Genomic DNA, 16,415 nt, shown 5'->3' with positions numbered 1-16,415 from the left:
CCTTCTGGCAGTACAAGGGAGTTTTTGAAAAAACATGGGGTCTTTCTCCTTGCATGGATCTACACGGCTATGACAAGACCTGTTATCACCTATGCATCAGTGGTCTGGATGAGGGAGTCTACTCGTGGGGTCTGCGTGAAATCCAGCAGGAAAAAACTTCACTTTGCTCTTGGAATGCATGCATCTGTTTTTCAAGCGGAGGTGTATGCTGTTCAAGAAGCGGTGAACTTTGTTGTGGAAAACAGATGGAGAGGCAGATCTATATGTGTCTGCAGCGACAGCCAAGCTGCGCTCATGGCCTTAGACAGCCCCCCAACCACTTCAAGGGTAGTCGAATCCTGTAAATCCAGGCTGAACTATGTCGGTAGACATAAATACATAATGCCTGATGCTAAAATGGGTCCCGGGACACGTGGGTAACGAGATCTCTGACTTTTTCGTTAGAATAGGCTCTGAGGCCACCTTCCTTGGCCCGGAACCCGTTCTGCCACTCCCTTCGGCAGCCATCAAAGCCACGGTTAGCAACCGGGTTACTCTGATCCACGAGCGAGCTTGGCAGGCTGAGAGAGGCTGCAGAGGGACTGTAGGAGGCTGGTTGGACTGATGACGGGCCACTTTCTATGGGCAAAGCACATGGAAAAGATGGGCAACTCAGACAGTGCACTCTGCCCAGCATGTGGAGACGGTCTTTGGCGCTGATGTGTTAAGAAGCGACAACCTTGGCTCCTTGGCACCACAAGATCTACTCAGATTTCTTCGGAGGTCGAGCAGATTTAAAGAAAATTGAAAAGGGAATTCAAGTGCATTACAATGGACTTGATTGTGTCTGAGTGCTGTACTTGCTAGTCTGTGTCGACAAAAAATAAAGGCTGCCAAATGCATTTACGATTTTCGAATTAGTAAAGAATACAATGCTAACACTTTTTGATAAAACACAACTTCTCTTGACGTTTTACTAAATAAATAAATAAGTTTTATTGTTCCCACGACACAAAATTGTTTAATAATTTATTCAAATTAATTTCTGTTCATAGTTGCGACATAATTGCACATTAACACCAGTGCTTACACAAAAAAATTCAAAATAAGAGTTTCAAGAAAAAAAAAAAACTTGAACATCAAATACCTGTTACGTAATACCTTACAATATGATACAATGTCATACAATTGAAAACTGAAGGTCATATTTAAATTTTCATTCTAAGTTTTCATATTTTCAAGGCACATTAAACTAAATAGTATCAGTTGAGCAGCTGATTTCATTTTTTCTATTTATTTGGTTTCTAAACTGCTAATCTTTGTTTATAGATTTTGGTCATTTTAGGGGCCAGAAACAAAAACAAAACACATTGTTGTCTTCTGCTGCTACCTGTTCAATGAGCCTTGCATTTTATAGAATTCTTGTTTGTTGTTATTCATATAACCTTTAAAGGCAAAAATATTGACGTCGTAAATTTCAGACGCTTTTACTTCTTAAAGTACTTAACGTAGAATTGATTATTTTTTTAAGATTAAAATATTACCGTCTTTTTTATATTGAAATAGGCAACAAAATATTGAAATATCATTAAAAAGAAAATTATTAGGAAACAAGAAGTTGACAAATTATAAGGCTTATTGGGCTGCTGCTGCTGGCTGTTCCGGTTGCTGCTGCGGCGCTAAACGGTTCACAAAAGCTATTATACTGTGTATGACTTTTCCTACAATGGCAGGCGATGCAGCTGCCAATGCATCCGCCTTTACACGCAGCTCTGTGAAAGCATTTCGGGTGTAGGGGTTGCGCCTGGAGCTATAACGCATGACCAAGAAATGGTAGTAAACGATTGGAGTCATAAGACCGGCTTTTCCTCTGAAAGTATGAGACAAAAAATGCAAATGTGTATTAATAAGCGAAATTTGGAGTAAAAATATGTAAATTTGTTCTTTCAAAGTTGCATAATACAAAGTTCTTCTAGGTCGGCATATAACCCCCCAGGTGCCATGACAAAAACTAAATAAGAACTTCAACTGGTTCTTTGTTGTTGTAGCAGCATAAACATTCCCCATACATGTATGGGGAACGCTGCTGAAGTGACAGTCATTTGCCGGATATAATTCCGGGTCGTTCCGGTAACGTAGAACCGACTGCCGTGGGAACGTTTTTGTCTTGCCCAGTGCTGGTGGTTAGCGATTTGAGAAATTTTTTTCTGATTCTGTTCTTCGGTTACGATTGTGGTTGTTTGCGATGAGAAAGATAGCAGACTGTCAAAAGTAAATATGTATATAATTGGCATTTCACTCTTTTAGTGAGTGTTTGGCTGAGCTCTTTCTTCTATTTGTGTTGGGCATCTTGATATTAGTCTACAATTGAGGGGACCTATCTGTCTTATACCGCCTCCGAATGGGCAGACCTTTTTTATTAGAGTTTCTCATTTCAGAAATGCACTCGGAAGTTTGTCATTGCCTTAGAAAAAACTTTCTTTTATCATTTGGTCCTGCATGACCCCAATGGGTTTCGAACTCTGGCAATATTGAATGGTAGTAAGGTCTCTTGATGATAAGTTTCTATTTGGCTGGGCTTAGCGAAAGCGATTTATCAGAGTGTTTATGGCGTTAAGCACCGCGTGCGGTGAAAGGTGGGAGTAACAAATCCAAGCAGCGCTATAGCGCGGAGAAAGTTGAGACATCTTGGCCAACTACAGCCAGAAGAAAGGCTTATACGCTTAATCCAACCCAGCTCTATCCTGAGTTTAATAAGGCAACTGGGTCTGTATAAGATACTGTGATGAGTAGAGGGATTAGGTCGAAGTGCAAACATCATAAAGTAGAGACCTCAAATGTCTTCACGACGGGAGAAATAAGAAATATTAGGCTGTTGTTGTTGTAGCAGTAAGTGAAGCCCCGTCAGTGTAGAGTATATCATCGGTGGTCTTCGTCAGGCTCATCTAAAGGTAGGGCCAGGAAACATGCTGTTTTGACAATTTGGGTCCAGACGGGGAGAGGTGTTAGATGATTGGGTTTTAAAGGGCATGTGAACAGATGGTTAGTGTCGTGCGGGGTGCCTTCACATGCCGGACATAAGTTTGGTATGTCGGGGTGAATTCTGGATAAGTAGGAGTTTAATCTGCTACAGTATCCAGAACGTAATTATGCCAGTGGTCTCACGGGGAAGCTGAAGATCTTCATCTGCAATGGGTGGTGGTTGGACTCCGATAACGGCATTTGGCGTCGGGAGTTTAGGAATGTCGTTTAATGTCCGTCCGTACACTGGTGTTAACGCTTCTATTAAACGGACTGTATATGTTAGAGACCCTATTTTACTTACCTGAAAGTGAAAACTACAGCCAAAGGCATTATGAAAATCTCCGCGAAGGCCGCTGCTTTCAAAATATTACTAGCTTGAAACTCAACCAGCGAAATCAAAAACCTTGCTCCCCACCATGAATTTTGGCCAATGATCTATCAAAAGAAATATTAACAAAGTTACCTCATCCGAAAATATAAATTACTTTTTACTCACGTCCAGTAATTTCAATGAATAACTAGATGCATGCAGCACAGCGAATAAAACAATTGGAATGAGAATTAGAAGTGTAGGTTGGACATTGAAGAATATTAGCGAAAACATAAGGTAGTGGCAAGAATCTTCAATAAAAAGACGTGCCAAAAACTCTCTCGTAAATGCGAACGAAGGCAAACGTTGATGTAGACGTAGTGCCGACGTTGCTGCATTCGATAGCAATACTTTATTGAATGAGCTTTGTTGATTACTGCAAATAGAATTCGTTAATTATAATAAAAACTGCTCGAACAATGAATTATTATTTTTTACCTTATTATCGGTACCACGTAGCTTATTGTGAAAAGAACTGTAAGCATGCGAGTAGCCCACATAGCTACGTCGACTTTATTAGTTCGAACATGTTGTTGCATCTTTTCCAGTATATTTCCATTGCTATCCTGTTGCGGAGGTGGTGTAGATGTGGAGGTTGAACCGTTACTTGGTTGATTATCACTTGCGTCGTCACTCATTTTATTTGATCTGCAAAATAAACAACTAAATGTAAAAAATACGTTCACATACATATATACACAACAGTGCTATATATATGTATATAATATAATTGGCTCGTACACCCTTTTTGGGTGCTTGGCCGAACTCCTTCTCCTATTTGTGGCGCGCGTCTTGAAAATGTTCCACAAATGGAGGGACCTACAGTTTCAAGACGTCTCCGAACGGCAGATATTTTTTATGAGGAGCTTTTTCGTGGCAGAAATTCACTGGGAAGTTTGCCATTGCCTGCCGAGGGGCGACCGATAGAAAAAACTTTTTCTTCATTTTGGTGTTTCACCGAGATTCGACCCTACGATCTCTCTGAACTCCGAATGGTTGTCGCGCACCAACGCATTCGGCTACGGCGGCCGCCTACAGCTACCTTTACTTTTGGGCTAATATAAACTTAAAGTTGTTTTGTTATTTTTATGCATATTTTCTTTACAGTGATTCTAAAAAATCAGACTTTTTTTAGTTTGCTTAAAGAAAGAACTGTCAATTTTTTGTTAATTTAAACCAAATAAAATTAAAAAAAAAAAAACGCTAAAAATAAACAAAAATTTACTTTTCCATCGAAAATTGTAAATTTTTTTTAAATTTTTAAGTGGCAAGAGTAAACGTAAACGTAACTGCTACCATAGCTACTCTCATACTTGCAATTGAGAGAGTATAGGATTTTGAGGGAAAGCTGAAAATTTACATATTTTAAATATGTAAGAGCAACGACTTTAATAGTAAGTAAAAAATCTCTAGTTTTTTTTTTAATTTCATTCTCGAAACACAAAGAAAAAATTAAATAAGCAATTCAATTTTTCTAATCTTTCTAATTATTCTTAAAACGATAGAATTAAGCTTTCCACATGCAACACTAAATGATTCGAAATAAATAAGTACCTATATAAGTACAAATAACTGTATTTCGTAAAACAAAGGTTGGACCTTGTATCGAGGAGCGCAGATAGTTATCCGCGCTCTATCTCTGAAACAGTTAATCGTACCAAAAAATGTTTGAACAAAATTAGTAGAGAATTTAATGCTCTACATTTTTTATATATTGTATAATATCAAAAAAAGCCAAAGTAAGCAAGATATTTGCAGAGAATAATATCTTAATTAATATCTTATGGAGCGAACAAAAGCAAGGTTTATACAAAATTAGAATGTCAAAATAATGGCGACATTTCGACTTTTATCTCATTTGGAGGTAATACCATTCATATGAGTGGACTAGTCGACGGTATAATAGTAGACATTGTTTTCGAACACAAAACAATTTATTTTGGGTTAAAATTAAAATGTGCAAAAAAGCGCATATTGAATTACAGACTTAAATTACAAACTTCAAGGAGTAATTTGATTTACTATTTTTTTTATAGGGGAAGATTGGAGAAGGTTTAATTTGAACATAATCATCTTTGAAATTACATCTATACTCTTATAATATCTTTATTAGGTGTAACGTTGAACGTTATAGAAACTAAGGCTTTATTTAACACAAGAAAAAATTATCATAAATTCAAAGACGGATTCCACTTCTACTTGACGAAGTAATGCCGTCATCTTCCGTCTTATCAGATTCAAAGTAATATTCGTCAGAACTGTCACTATCTAACGTATCATCTCTAGATCGCTTAGCCATCGTGCGTGGGATAAAATATAAAATGTTTAAAAAGCCTGCTGGTTCCTCTGGCAGTGAAATTCGTTCTGACTCTACCGTTGTCTTACATCAGAAGTTCACATTATAAGGAAGATAAGACTTCATCGCTAATGGCCCCTAATGCCTTTGAATGAAAACGTGACCATTTTACTATACCTCTATGCTATGCTATCATTAAAAAAAAAAATTGGATAAAAATGAACGGTAGAAAATTCGAAATTATATATAACATTAAAGAAGTCCCAGAATTGCTCGCAATTAATATTATACAAAACTATTTCAGTAATTTGTGTGCAAAAGCTTATAGAATCATAAAACATAAACCTCATTAAACAAAAAAATAATGTTTAAAAGCGCTTTTGTCCAAAATCTTAACATTCTGGGCCATTATGCGCTGGGCAAAATTTAAGCAAATTGTATTTATGATTGGAAAAAGTAAATATAAAGAGTTTAGATATGAAGGAAGTTAATCTACTGGCGGCCACCTTAGGCGAATGTTTTGGTGAGTGACTACTAGTCGTGAGCCCCCGGGATCAAATTTCCAATCGTAAAACAGCTAATGAAAGAAACATTTTTTTTTTCAAATAGTGGTCATCCCTCTTCAGGCAATGGCAAACCTCCGAGTATATTTCTGCCATAAAAAATCATCTGCCGCTCGGAGGTGGCATAAAACTGTCAATACCTCCATTTCTGGAAAAGCATCAAAACGCACACCACAAATAGGAGGAGGAGCTCGGCCAAACACCAAATAATGGGTGTAAACGCAAATTATATATAGAACACACTATAGTACATCCATCTTTTTTGAATTTTATATTGGAGTGAAATAGCTGTTGCAGTGGGTTTCCTGTAAGGCGATAAAGGATAGATTATATTACAATTTTAACAGGCATGATCGTTTTCGCATCATTTTTGAGTATGCCCCAATCGCTGGCATTTCTTACACCGCATAGTATTCCGAATATAGGGTGGCACTTCGACCTGGTCCAAGCAACGAATACAAACTCTGGCAAACGGTGTAGATCGAACGATCGGTTTAAGTGATAGTGGGCGACTATAAATAAATCTAATTAGGATAACAATGCTGCGATCGGGCGAACTCTGAGAAAATTTAATGAATTCAAAAGTATCATGCCCATTGTGGGCATGAAAGGCCAATGATAGAAAAGGTTTAGCTGTCGCCCTCGGCACCCAATGGCAAGCCACCGTTGAATTTCTGGAATGATAAAAAACCATCTGAAATCATAAAAAACCATCTGACATTCGGAGGAGGCATAAAGCTTTATGCGCCACCATTTGTGGAACAACTCGAATGAGAGGAGGTGCTTGTACGCCTCTGAAATTGAAGGTGCCGACTTCTGTCAAGTCATTTCAAAAACAAGTTTATTTTATTATCTATACTATAAAGGTGAATGTCTGTACGTTGTACGCGCATCACTACGAAACGACAACAGCAAATGACGTAAACATTTTTATGGATTCATATTTTCACCCCATGAAGGTTATAGACATGTTTTTATGATGGAACTCCCTTCCCACAGCCCCCAGGCCGCGCCACCACTCTCATTCGTCACTAATAATCGATAATTTGCTTAAATTTAAACTAAAAAATCTTAGTATTTCCTATTTCCCACTAGTTATAGCACACTCTAGACTTCGTAATCCGCTTAAGCTGTTCAACTATGACCCAAATGCAAAGTTCAAAAACGGTTTGAGATAGAAAATTAATAAAAATAATTTTGCTTGATATTTTTCTGATAGGTTCTTTTGATTTTATTGAACGAGGCATAGCAACGGATGCCGGGTATTGTAATATTATGGTTATTAATAAAAAATTATTTTCTATGAAATTATTGTTTGTAATTATTTTATATACATATCCTAAATCCCTCAAAACTACTAAAGCTAGTATGTATATATATAGTGTTATACCCTCTTAGGCTGTTTGGTCGGCTCCTCCTATTTGTGATGGTATTTTGTGGTTGTTCCACATCGGATTTGCAGCGTTTAGAAATGGAATTTTTACATTTTTCGTTTCTATCGTCATTTATAGCTAATCTAAAAGTATTATAATATATCGATGCTTATGTCAATTTTTCTTGTTCCTATTGGCCTTAAACAACCTGCAGCACTCCCTGCTTTCACTAACGAGTGTAGACCACCTCTTCAGTCCAGGGGAGAGAGTGGTTCAACTAGTAGCTTTCAATCTTCCTCTCCCCTTCAAGTTGTTTGGGTAAAAGACAAACAACCCATCATAAGGCACTTTTGGATACAGGAAAAAAAGTGAACTGTGACTAGTTAATCTAATAATATTAAGTGAAATTAAGCAAGTCATTTTGCAAATGTTTTATGTAAATTACTATTAAGCACTTGAATACTCGGCGGTCGACATAGTCGAAAAGCTGTATTCGTAACTACTATTCGTTAGCGCGAGACCCACTGTATAAGACTCCAAATGAAATAGGTTTTTCTAATAGCGGCCAACCCTCGGCTGACGATGGCAAATCTCCGAGCATATTTCTGCAAAGAAAAAGCTCTTGATGAAAAATCATCTACCATTCGGAGGCGGCACAAAACTATAGGTCTCTCCCTTTGTGGAACATAAAGACGCACACCGTAAATTGCAGGATTTCGGCCAAACACCCAATGTAATTTGTAAATGAATATATATATATTCATACTCCAAAAAACATCTATGGAACTGTCTTCGACATTAATATGTAAGTTTTCAGTAACTTTCTATAAACTACATATACGATGGTCTTTTATACGATTTTTCGAAAGCGAGTTCAACAAAATGTTGTGGAAATCTTTGTCTCAATAACCAAAATACCTTTAGCCAACGTAAAATAAAGAATTAATTTTACTGAATTCATATGAAACGTTTTAATTAAGCTTGACAAATTTTTCCCTTCCCTACTTCAGTTGCTGTCAAGGCTCCACATTTTACACCACTCAATTAATTTAAATTAGGTTAATATGGATGTATATGCATTTACTAAATTTATTACTCCGGTTAGGCAGATTATTAGAATGCAACAATAAATAAATTTAAAAAATTATGGAATTAAATGCAGTACTTGCTCCATCTGCAATTTCAGCATTTGTAAATTTCATATAAGTGAAGCATTGACAGCATATCCTCTTGGAACTTACCCAATATCGTCATACCAAAAACACCAAATATCCAATTAAGTTAATACCTTTGAACTTTACTCACACCTTTCGACAATCTTTCCTTAATACTTTCTTTTCAGTAATTTATTTAACCTGATTACTTTTGTAATAAAATAATTTGTGTCCTATCGTCGTCTCTTTCTTCATGTATATGGCAGTTCACTCGCTTACACTTCCAAATTTCGCCGGCTCACTTAAAAAGGTGACGTTGGTCAGTGCTAACAACTTGCTAAACGAAAACTTCTTATAGAGGTGCTGCCGGGTGTCTGAACAAGGAATGATAATTGAACTATCATCATAGGAATGGCATACCTTAAAAATAATTTCTAATGAGAGAATATCACAAGGTTTTGTGATTTTGAATTACATTACTGACTAAATGGCCGAAATCATATAAAAAGCGCTGCATACATATGTACATGCATATATCCGCAAATATGTAGCTCACACAAGGTGAACTAATTAATGTATTTCTTTATATTGCTGATTAAATTTTCCCTTCTCATATGGATGGCGCTGTAGTTTTAGCTAGAAACTAGTTATACTCGTATGCATAGCTATGATTGACAAAATTAAAAAAAAATTTATTTAAATTAGAATTTGGGTTTGATTAAAATGTGTTTACCTGGCATAAGTGCAGAATACCGGCTCCTCTCCCCGGAAAAAAATGGAATAGGGAGCGTGGTTCACCTTTCTGTCATATTTTAGGATATATAAAATTGCTTATGCAAATAAATAGTAAAGCTGCTGTGGGGGAGGGAAAATTAAAAATTTTAAAACTAATGTTTTTCATAAAATATATAAATAATTGGTGCTTACATCCATTTTGGGTGTTGCGCAAAGCTCCTCCTCCTATTCGTAGTCTGCGCCTTGATGTTGTTCCATAAATGGACGAACCTACAGTTCTATATTTTAGGATATATAAAATTGCTTATGCAAATAAATAGTAAAGCTGCTGTGGGGGAGGGAAAATTAAAAATTTTAAAACTAATGTTTTTCATAAAATATATAAATAATTGGTGCTTACATCCATTTTGGGTGTTGCGCAAAGCTGCTCCTCCTATTCGTAGTGTGCGCCTTGATGTTGTTCCATAAATGGACGAACCTACAGTTCTAAGCAAACTCCGAATGGCAGATATTTTTTCTGACTAACTTTTTCATGGCAAAAATACACTTGGAGGTTTGGCATTACCTACCGAGGGGTGACCGCTATTAGAAAAAACTTTTTCTATCATTTTGGTGTTTCATGCACGTTAATCTGCAGTACCAGCATAAACAAATACACCCAGTAACGTAGCTGCCTCTTGCTTGAAAAACGCGAAACCACATCGATCATATTAGGATAGATGGAAGACACGCTTCTAGAGTTTTAGATGTACGTACGGTCCGAGGACCCAACATTGATTATAATCATTACCTCAGAGTACTGTCCAAGAATCCGACATGAACAAGCAATGGAGCAACATTTCTCGTTCTTTACGTACCGCTGCCGAAGAAGAAATCCGATTTCGGCGAGCCCGAAAATACAATTGATACGACGACGAATGTCATGCTACCGCGAAAATAAAGGATGCTTCCTATAGAGCCACGCTGCGACCGGACGCAACGCGAGCTATGTGGGATCGTTACCAGGTGTTAAAAAAGAAAGAGAGACGTATTATCAGAAAGAAGAAACGAGAGGCCGAAATACGTGCAGGCAAGGAGCTTAAGGAGATGTCAGAACAAAGACGGTGATCTGATGACTGACATCCAGAGAGGCTTAAATTATGAAGTGGACTCTTCTCGAGCTTGACCATGACGAGATGAGAATAGCGATATCGCGGCTAAAGAACAACAAAGCCGCAAGAGCCCAACAGCTGGTCCACACTGATATCACCTTTAAAACATTTATCTTGGATGTTTTTTCAGATTTGCTTAAATTTCTATCCGGAATTGCATTCTATATTCCATTAATAGTTTCTTAAAATTTAAATTTATATGAATATTTTGGCAGCACACTATTAGCTTCTCCATGTACAATGGTTAATTCGCACTTAGAAAATACGAGAGAAATCAGCGAAAAATTTAATTTTCAACAAATTTAAGCAAAAGGAACTATCAAAAATAAACCAGTACACCTAACATATATTTTTGAAAAGTAAAGCTTGCAAAATAATTTAAAAACTTATTTCGAAACTCAGGTGATAAATTTAGAGCAAGATAGAGTTCTACTAAAAACATTAACAATAGCCTCTTGTTATTACATTATAGTTCAACACCGATTATATCAACTCAAGTAGATTATTTATAGTTATTGTCCATTATTATTATTATTATCCATGTAATTTGCTAAATTTTCTATTTTTTTTTGCGGGTCGGATATAAGTGACTACAGTTCATTCAAAAGCAACTCGTTTACCCGCAACGATTAACCGGTTACCCTTATTATACAAATTGACAATGTAGACTTACTATTGGTCTTGATGGATTTCTTTTCACGGCGTTTAATTTTAAGCAACGTCCGCTCATAATAGAATTTTTTTAGCTTGAAGTATTTCATTCTCGTTTTTATTGGATATCTATAAGCAAAATGGTTGTGCGACCTTATAATGAAGAATTAAAATATCTTGAGAAGATCAGCGACTGCTGCTGGCGAATAAAAAAGGAATTTCAGCCGAATATGAAAGTAGAAGGCTGCTTCTATGTAAACAGCCGGCTAGAACGGCTCATGTTAGAAGAGCTAAAAAATTCATGTAGACCTGGGGCCGTTGGCGGCTTTCTGCCGGGTGTAAAGCAAATAGCAAATGTCGCAGCGTTGCCGGGTATTGTAGGGCGTTCCATCGGACTCCCGGATATTCATTCTGGTTATGGGTTTGTAGCTCAAATCCTTATTTTTAACGTATATAAATCCATATTAATAAATTTCAGATTTGCTATCGGAAATATGGCTGCATTCGACATGAACGATCCTACATCAATTGTAAGTTGAAGAATTATATACAATGTTTAAAATGTGAAGTTTTTAAACCTTATCCATTAAGGTAAGTCCGGGAGGAGTCGGCTTTGATATTAACTGCGGTGTACGATTACTGCGGACAAATCTTTTCGAAAAAGATGTTCAACCAGTTAAAGAACAATTAGCGCAATCTCTTTTCGATCATATTCCTGTTGGTGTTGGTTCTAAGGGCATTATTCCCATGAATGCCCATGATATGGAGGAGGCTCTAGAAATGGGGATGGATTGGTCTCTCCGTGAAGGATATGTTTGGGCAGAAGATAAAGAGCATTGTGAAGAATATGGGCGAATGCTAAATGCAGATCCATCCAAGGTTAGTTTACGTGCAAAAAAACGTGGACTACCTCAATTGGGAACGTTAGGTGCTGGCAACCATTATGCAGAGATTCAAATTGTTGACGAAATATATGATAAATGGAGTGCTAGTAAAATGGGTATTGAGGAAAAAGGTCAGGTATGCGTTATGATACACTCGGGTAGTAGAGGATTTGGTCATCAAGTAGCAACAGACGCCTTGGTTCAGATGGAAAAAGCAATGAAACGTGACCAGATTGAGACAAATGATCGGCAATTAGCATGTGCTCGAATAAATTCACAGGAGGGCCAAGATTATTTGAAAGCGATGGCAGCAGCGGCAAATTTTGCTTGGGTTAATCGCAGTTCAATGACTTTCCTCACTCGACAGGCTTTCGCAAAAATGTTCCATACAACTCCAGACGACCTTGATATGCACGTAATTTACGATGTTTCTCATAATATTGCAAAAGTGGAGAATCATATCGTCGATGGAAAAGAGAAGCAATTACTCGTTCATAGGAAGGTCAGTAGTAAATGATTTATGTATGTTTGTGTATGCTTATCGATTCCTACTACAATTGCCTTAGGGATCCACACGGGCTTTCCCACCACATCATCCACTTATTCCGGTGGACTATCAACTCACCGGCCAACCCGTATTAGTGGGCGGTACAATGGGCACTTGCAGCTACGTGCTAACAGGTACCGAGAGAGGAATGCATGAAACATTTGGATCTACTTGCCATGGTGCGGTACGTTAAAATTGATATAGATTTAATTTCCATATATGAACCTCTTTGTAATTCTCTAGGGGCGTGCATTGTCACGTGCTAAATCCCGACGGAATCTAGACTATAAAGATGTACTTGAAAAGTTAGAAGAAATGGGAATCGCTATACGTGTAGCTTCTCCCAAGCTTGTTATGGAAGAGGCTCCAGAATCCTATAAAGATGTGACTGATGTCGTTGATACATGTCATATTGCTGGCATAAGCAAAAAATGTATAAAATTACGTCCAATTGCGGTCATTAAAGGTTAGATGGAAAGGTTAATGGTATAAGGTATATTTATTTGATAATGAAGAAATTTCGTACAAAAAGCTTTACAAATTCCTTCAAAACACTTAAAATGATATTTTGCAGTAAATATAAACAGAGTTTATTCGATAATAAAACGACACCTAAAAAACTATAAACTTAACATTTTTTTAAGGGCGAGGGCCTGTTGTTGTTGTGGTAGCAGCATAAAGATTCCCCATACTTACATACGGGGAATCCTGCTGGAGTGACAGTCCTTGACCGGATATAAATCCGTGTCGTTTCGGTACCGTAGAACCGACTGTCGTGGAAAAGGGGGAGTCTCTTATCAGTGGCTTCTCGCACAGCTTCTCGTTGCGCGCTAGTAAAACGGCATGTAAGATTGCGGTCGTAGTTTTCACCTGAAACAAAAGAAAAATATTTTCTTATTCAGAAGGCTTTCCCGCACATAATAGACTACTCTTGTATAAAAATATGAACACACAAATAATTATTGAAAAAAATGAATTTTTCGCTATTTTTTTTTGCAAAAAAGGTGTTAAATAACATTAAAAAATGCATTTTTTTTTGTTTTTTTGTCAGTTAATTAGTTGCGCATTTTAATTATCTTTATATAGATTATCGGTTTGAAACTATAACTTTCGTCAAAAACATGGTTTTGAGAAAATGTGTTTCAAAGTTTTCAGAAGGTAGACAGTATACTCACAGCTACAGAATGTTACTCAGCGCGCTAATCGATCGTTATCCATCGAGTCGGCTAACATCTTGCACTGCTGGTCTATTGTCACGTTGAGCGAGTCCATCATCAACAATATAGCAAAGTAGCCTACGTTATAAACTCCAGCAGCAATATACGTTGCATTCTCCAGGATTTTCTTTCGAGAATTCAGTTGTTTTGGTGCCATCCACACTGTGGCGTTGAAGGATTCGTTGGCATTTTGATGACCCACAAACTCGCTTTTTACAACAGGAAAATCAATGCCATATGGATTATTTTTTAAAATTGATGAGTACGTAGCAGAATCCCCGTCCCCAATGTAATTTAAATATTTGACTCCAAACTTATGTTCTGACCTTTGAAACATCTCGAAGCACTATCGTTCGGGTCGGCGGCACGACCTCCCGTCGTGCCTTGTTTCGTGAGCCTATTCCCGAAAAACTTCCGTTTTGGAGGCCGCGAGGCGCGTTTCGTTGATAATTGACTTCCTTTGATCGTGAACATGATAGGGATGCTCGATGAACATCGATGTTCGAAAATGTTTCATTCTATACAAAGACCTTCGATGACAAAAAAATGTACAATGACCACAAAAGAGGCTTGCTACCTGCTCTAGCCGTATGGAGTGAGCGGCCCGACTCGAGCTCGCTTGACGAGGGACGGTACACAGGCCTGTAACTCCGAAATCATTTGAGGGCATATTCTCCTATAATATACATATCTATTTTTTGAAACCGACTAATAAGAGGTCCCCCTTAAGTGAAATAAATTTTAAAAGCGTTGCTCATTTGTGAAATTAAATTAAAAAAAACGTGTTTAAGAATTAGTCTAGTCGCTGTAGCTTATTAGAAAACTACGGCAAAGTATATTTTTGCTATTCAAAATTGGAACATCGTTATGAGCACTCAATACTAACCTCAGTAGTGGTACGTGAACTGAAAATTCCCAATTTTTATTTAAAAAATACCCAATTAATGTTTCTTCCGGTGCGTCATTACTGACGAATCTTATGAAAATGTGTACATTTTGACAGCGCTCTCACGGGAAAAAGAAGTTTCACGCCTAGTAGTTATCCATGATGTTATAGCCATCAAAGCAAAGAAGTAACATGGGCAATGACTGCGTTGATTTCTTTCATATATGACCACTACAATCTCAGTTTTTCCAACCTCTGTTGTAAACAAACCGCTGGCATATCCCTTATTACGTTATCAAAACGGTTGATCCGTCACCCACGACAGTCAGTTCTACGAAATTGGAACGACCCGGACTTATATCCGGCCAAGGACTGTCACTTAGAAGCATTTTTCGTATATGATTTGACAGTGAAATTCGTTGTCTCCACCTATCATTTCTGTTAAAAGACCTTTTTTAGAATTATCTAGAGAAGGTGTAGATGTGGGGTCAAAATTCGTTGGAAACCAATCAACGGTTTGATGTTGATCACACCAAGGATTATAGATAATCAGGTTTGGTCGTCCAATCAGTCGTTGTTTAGACTGCAACGAAGCAATATAAGAGAAGACGTGTTGATTTTTTCGTATATCACCAACACAATCTCAGTTTTTTCGCAAACAAACCCTTGTCATGACACCGGTTACGTCAGCTGATTCTTTCAAATTGGATGAGATCCGGTTGACGGTCTAACCCTACCTACTGATTTTTTTTACCATGGGCTACACGTAACTTGTGTGTTCGAGCTGTAATAATTGTGGTAGTGTTACTTTTTATGAGATGGCATCACATTCTGCAACAATGGTAGCGTCAGGAGTTCTGTCAGTAAAATATTGACAATTTTAAGCTCAGGACAAGCTAACCAAACCGTAATTAAAAAACGAGATTTCCCATACAAAATATCTCTCCCAAAATCTGAGATTATAAAATAATCCTAGATAATAACCATACTTTTTGAGATACAACCCTGTGTTATCGATAACTTTTATTACGAATGTAAGGAGAAACATCAAAATAAAAACTAAATGAAATCGACGCCGGCAAAGAAAATAGGCCTGTAAACATAATTCTAATAAAATTTTTGTTAAATATTATGAAGTATGGATTCAGTTTACAGAAAAACCGTGTGTTCATAAACGTTTTGTCCTCTTATTACTTATTATAAAATGTTATATAGAATTTTTCAACCTCAGTAAACGTCGCTTACGAATTTCCTCCAACTGTTTATTATTATCAGCCAATTGCCCAATTAAATAAGCTATTTCTTTTCTTTGTATTTTCAACATATCGTTAATAATAATAATTCAAACTAAATATACCGAAATATTCCACCAAAATAATTTCTATGAAGAAACCCTTTCACAGCAGTATTGACAGCTGATTGTCAATTTTGCAGGTAATCAGCCATATGTGAACGGGTAGATTAATTTGGATTTATTGGTAATTAATGCCTATGTGAACGTACGTTTATGTAGTTTATGTATTTTTAGACCTTAGGCGTATAAATAACAACTCTGTCTTTAATTGCATTGGAAAGTGAAGTATAA

General features: G+C 37.1%; 2 protein-coding genes across 4 annotated transcripts; one reads left to right on the top strand and one right to left on the bottom strand.

Moving 5' to 3' along the window:
* Positions 1-972: 972 nt before the first annotated feature.
* LOC128863835 (Krueppel homolog 2) lies at positions 973-9,027 on the bottom strand. Of its 3 annotated transcripts, none has more exons than XM_054103204.1 (5): positions 8,894-9,027; positions 3,812-4,021; positions 3,500-3,749; positions 3,305-3,438; positions 973-1,849 (listed from the first exon to the last, which is right to left on the bottom strand). In XM_054103204.1, exons 2-5 carry the CDS (start codon positions 4,009-4,011, stop codon positions 1,615-1,617), a joined length of 819 nt encoding a protein of 272 aa, XP_053959179.1. In that variant the 5' UTR covers positions 4,012-4,021; positions 8,894-9,027; the 3' UTR covers positions 973-1,614. The 3 variants fall into 3 exon arrangements, with proteins under 3 accessions (XP_053959179.1, XP_053959178.1, XP_053959180.1); XM_054103203.1 differs by having other exon boundaries at positions 8,847-9,026; XM_054103205.1 differs by having other exon boundaries at positions 8,913-9,024.
* Positions 9,028-11,337: 2,310 nt separating this feature from the next.
* On the top strand, positions 11,338-13,320 carry LOC128862699 (RNA-splicing ligase RtcB homolog). The gene is made up of 5 exons (XM_054101360.1): positions 11,338-11,717; positions 11,775-11,826; positions 11,888-12,682; positions 12,747-12,911; positions 12,971-13,320. Exons 1-5 carry the CDS (start codon positions 11,437-11,439, stop codon positions 13,196-13,198), a joined length of 1,521 nt encoding a protein of 506 aa, XP_053957335.1. The 5' UTR covers positions 11,338-11,436; the 3' UTR covers positions 13,199-13,320.
* Positions 13,321-16,415: the final 3,095 nt, after the last annotated feature.

Source organism: Anastrepha ludens, chromosome 5 (genome assembly GCF_028408465.1).
Source record: "Anastrepha ludens isolate Willacy chromosome 5, idAnaLude1.1, whole genome shotgun sequence".
Lineage (NCBI taxonomy): Eukaryota > Metazoa > Arthropoda > Insecta > Diptera > Tephritidae > Anastrepha > Anastrepha ludens.
The sequence above is the reverse complement of the archived record's forward strand: the minus strand, read 5'-3'. Positions and strand labels throughout refer to the sequence as shown.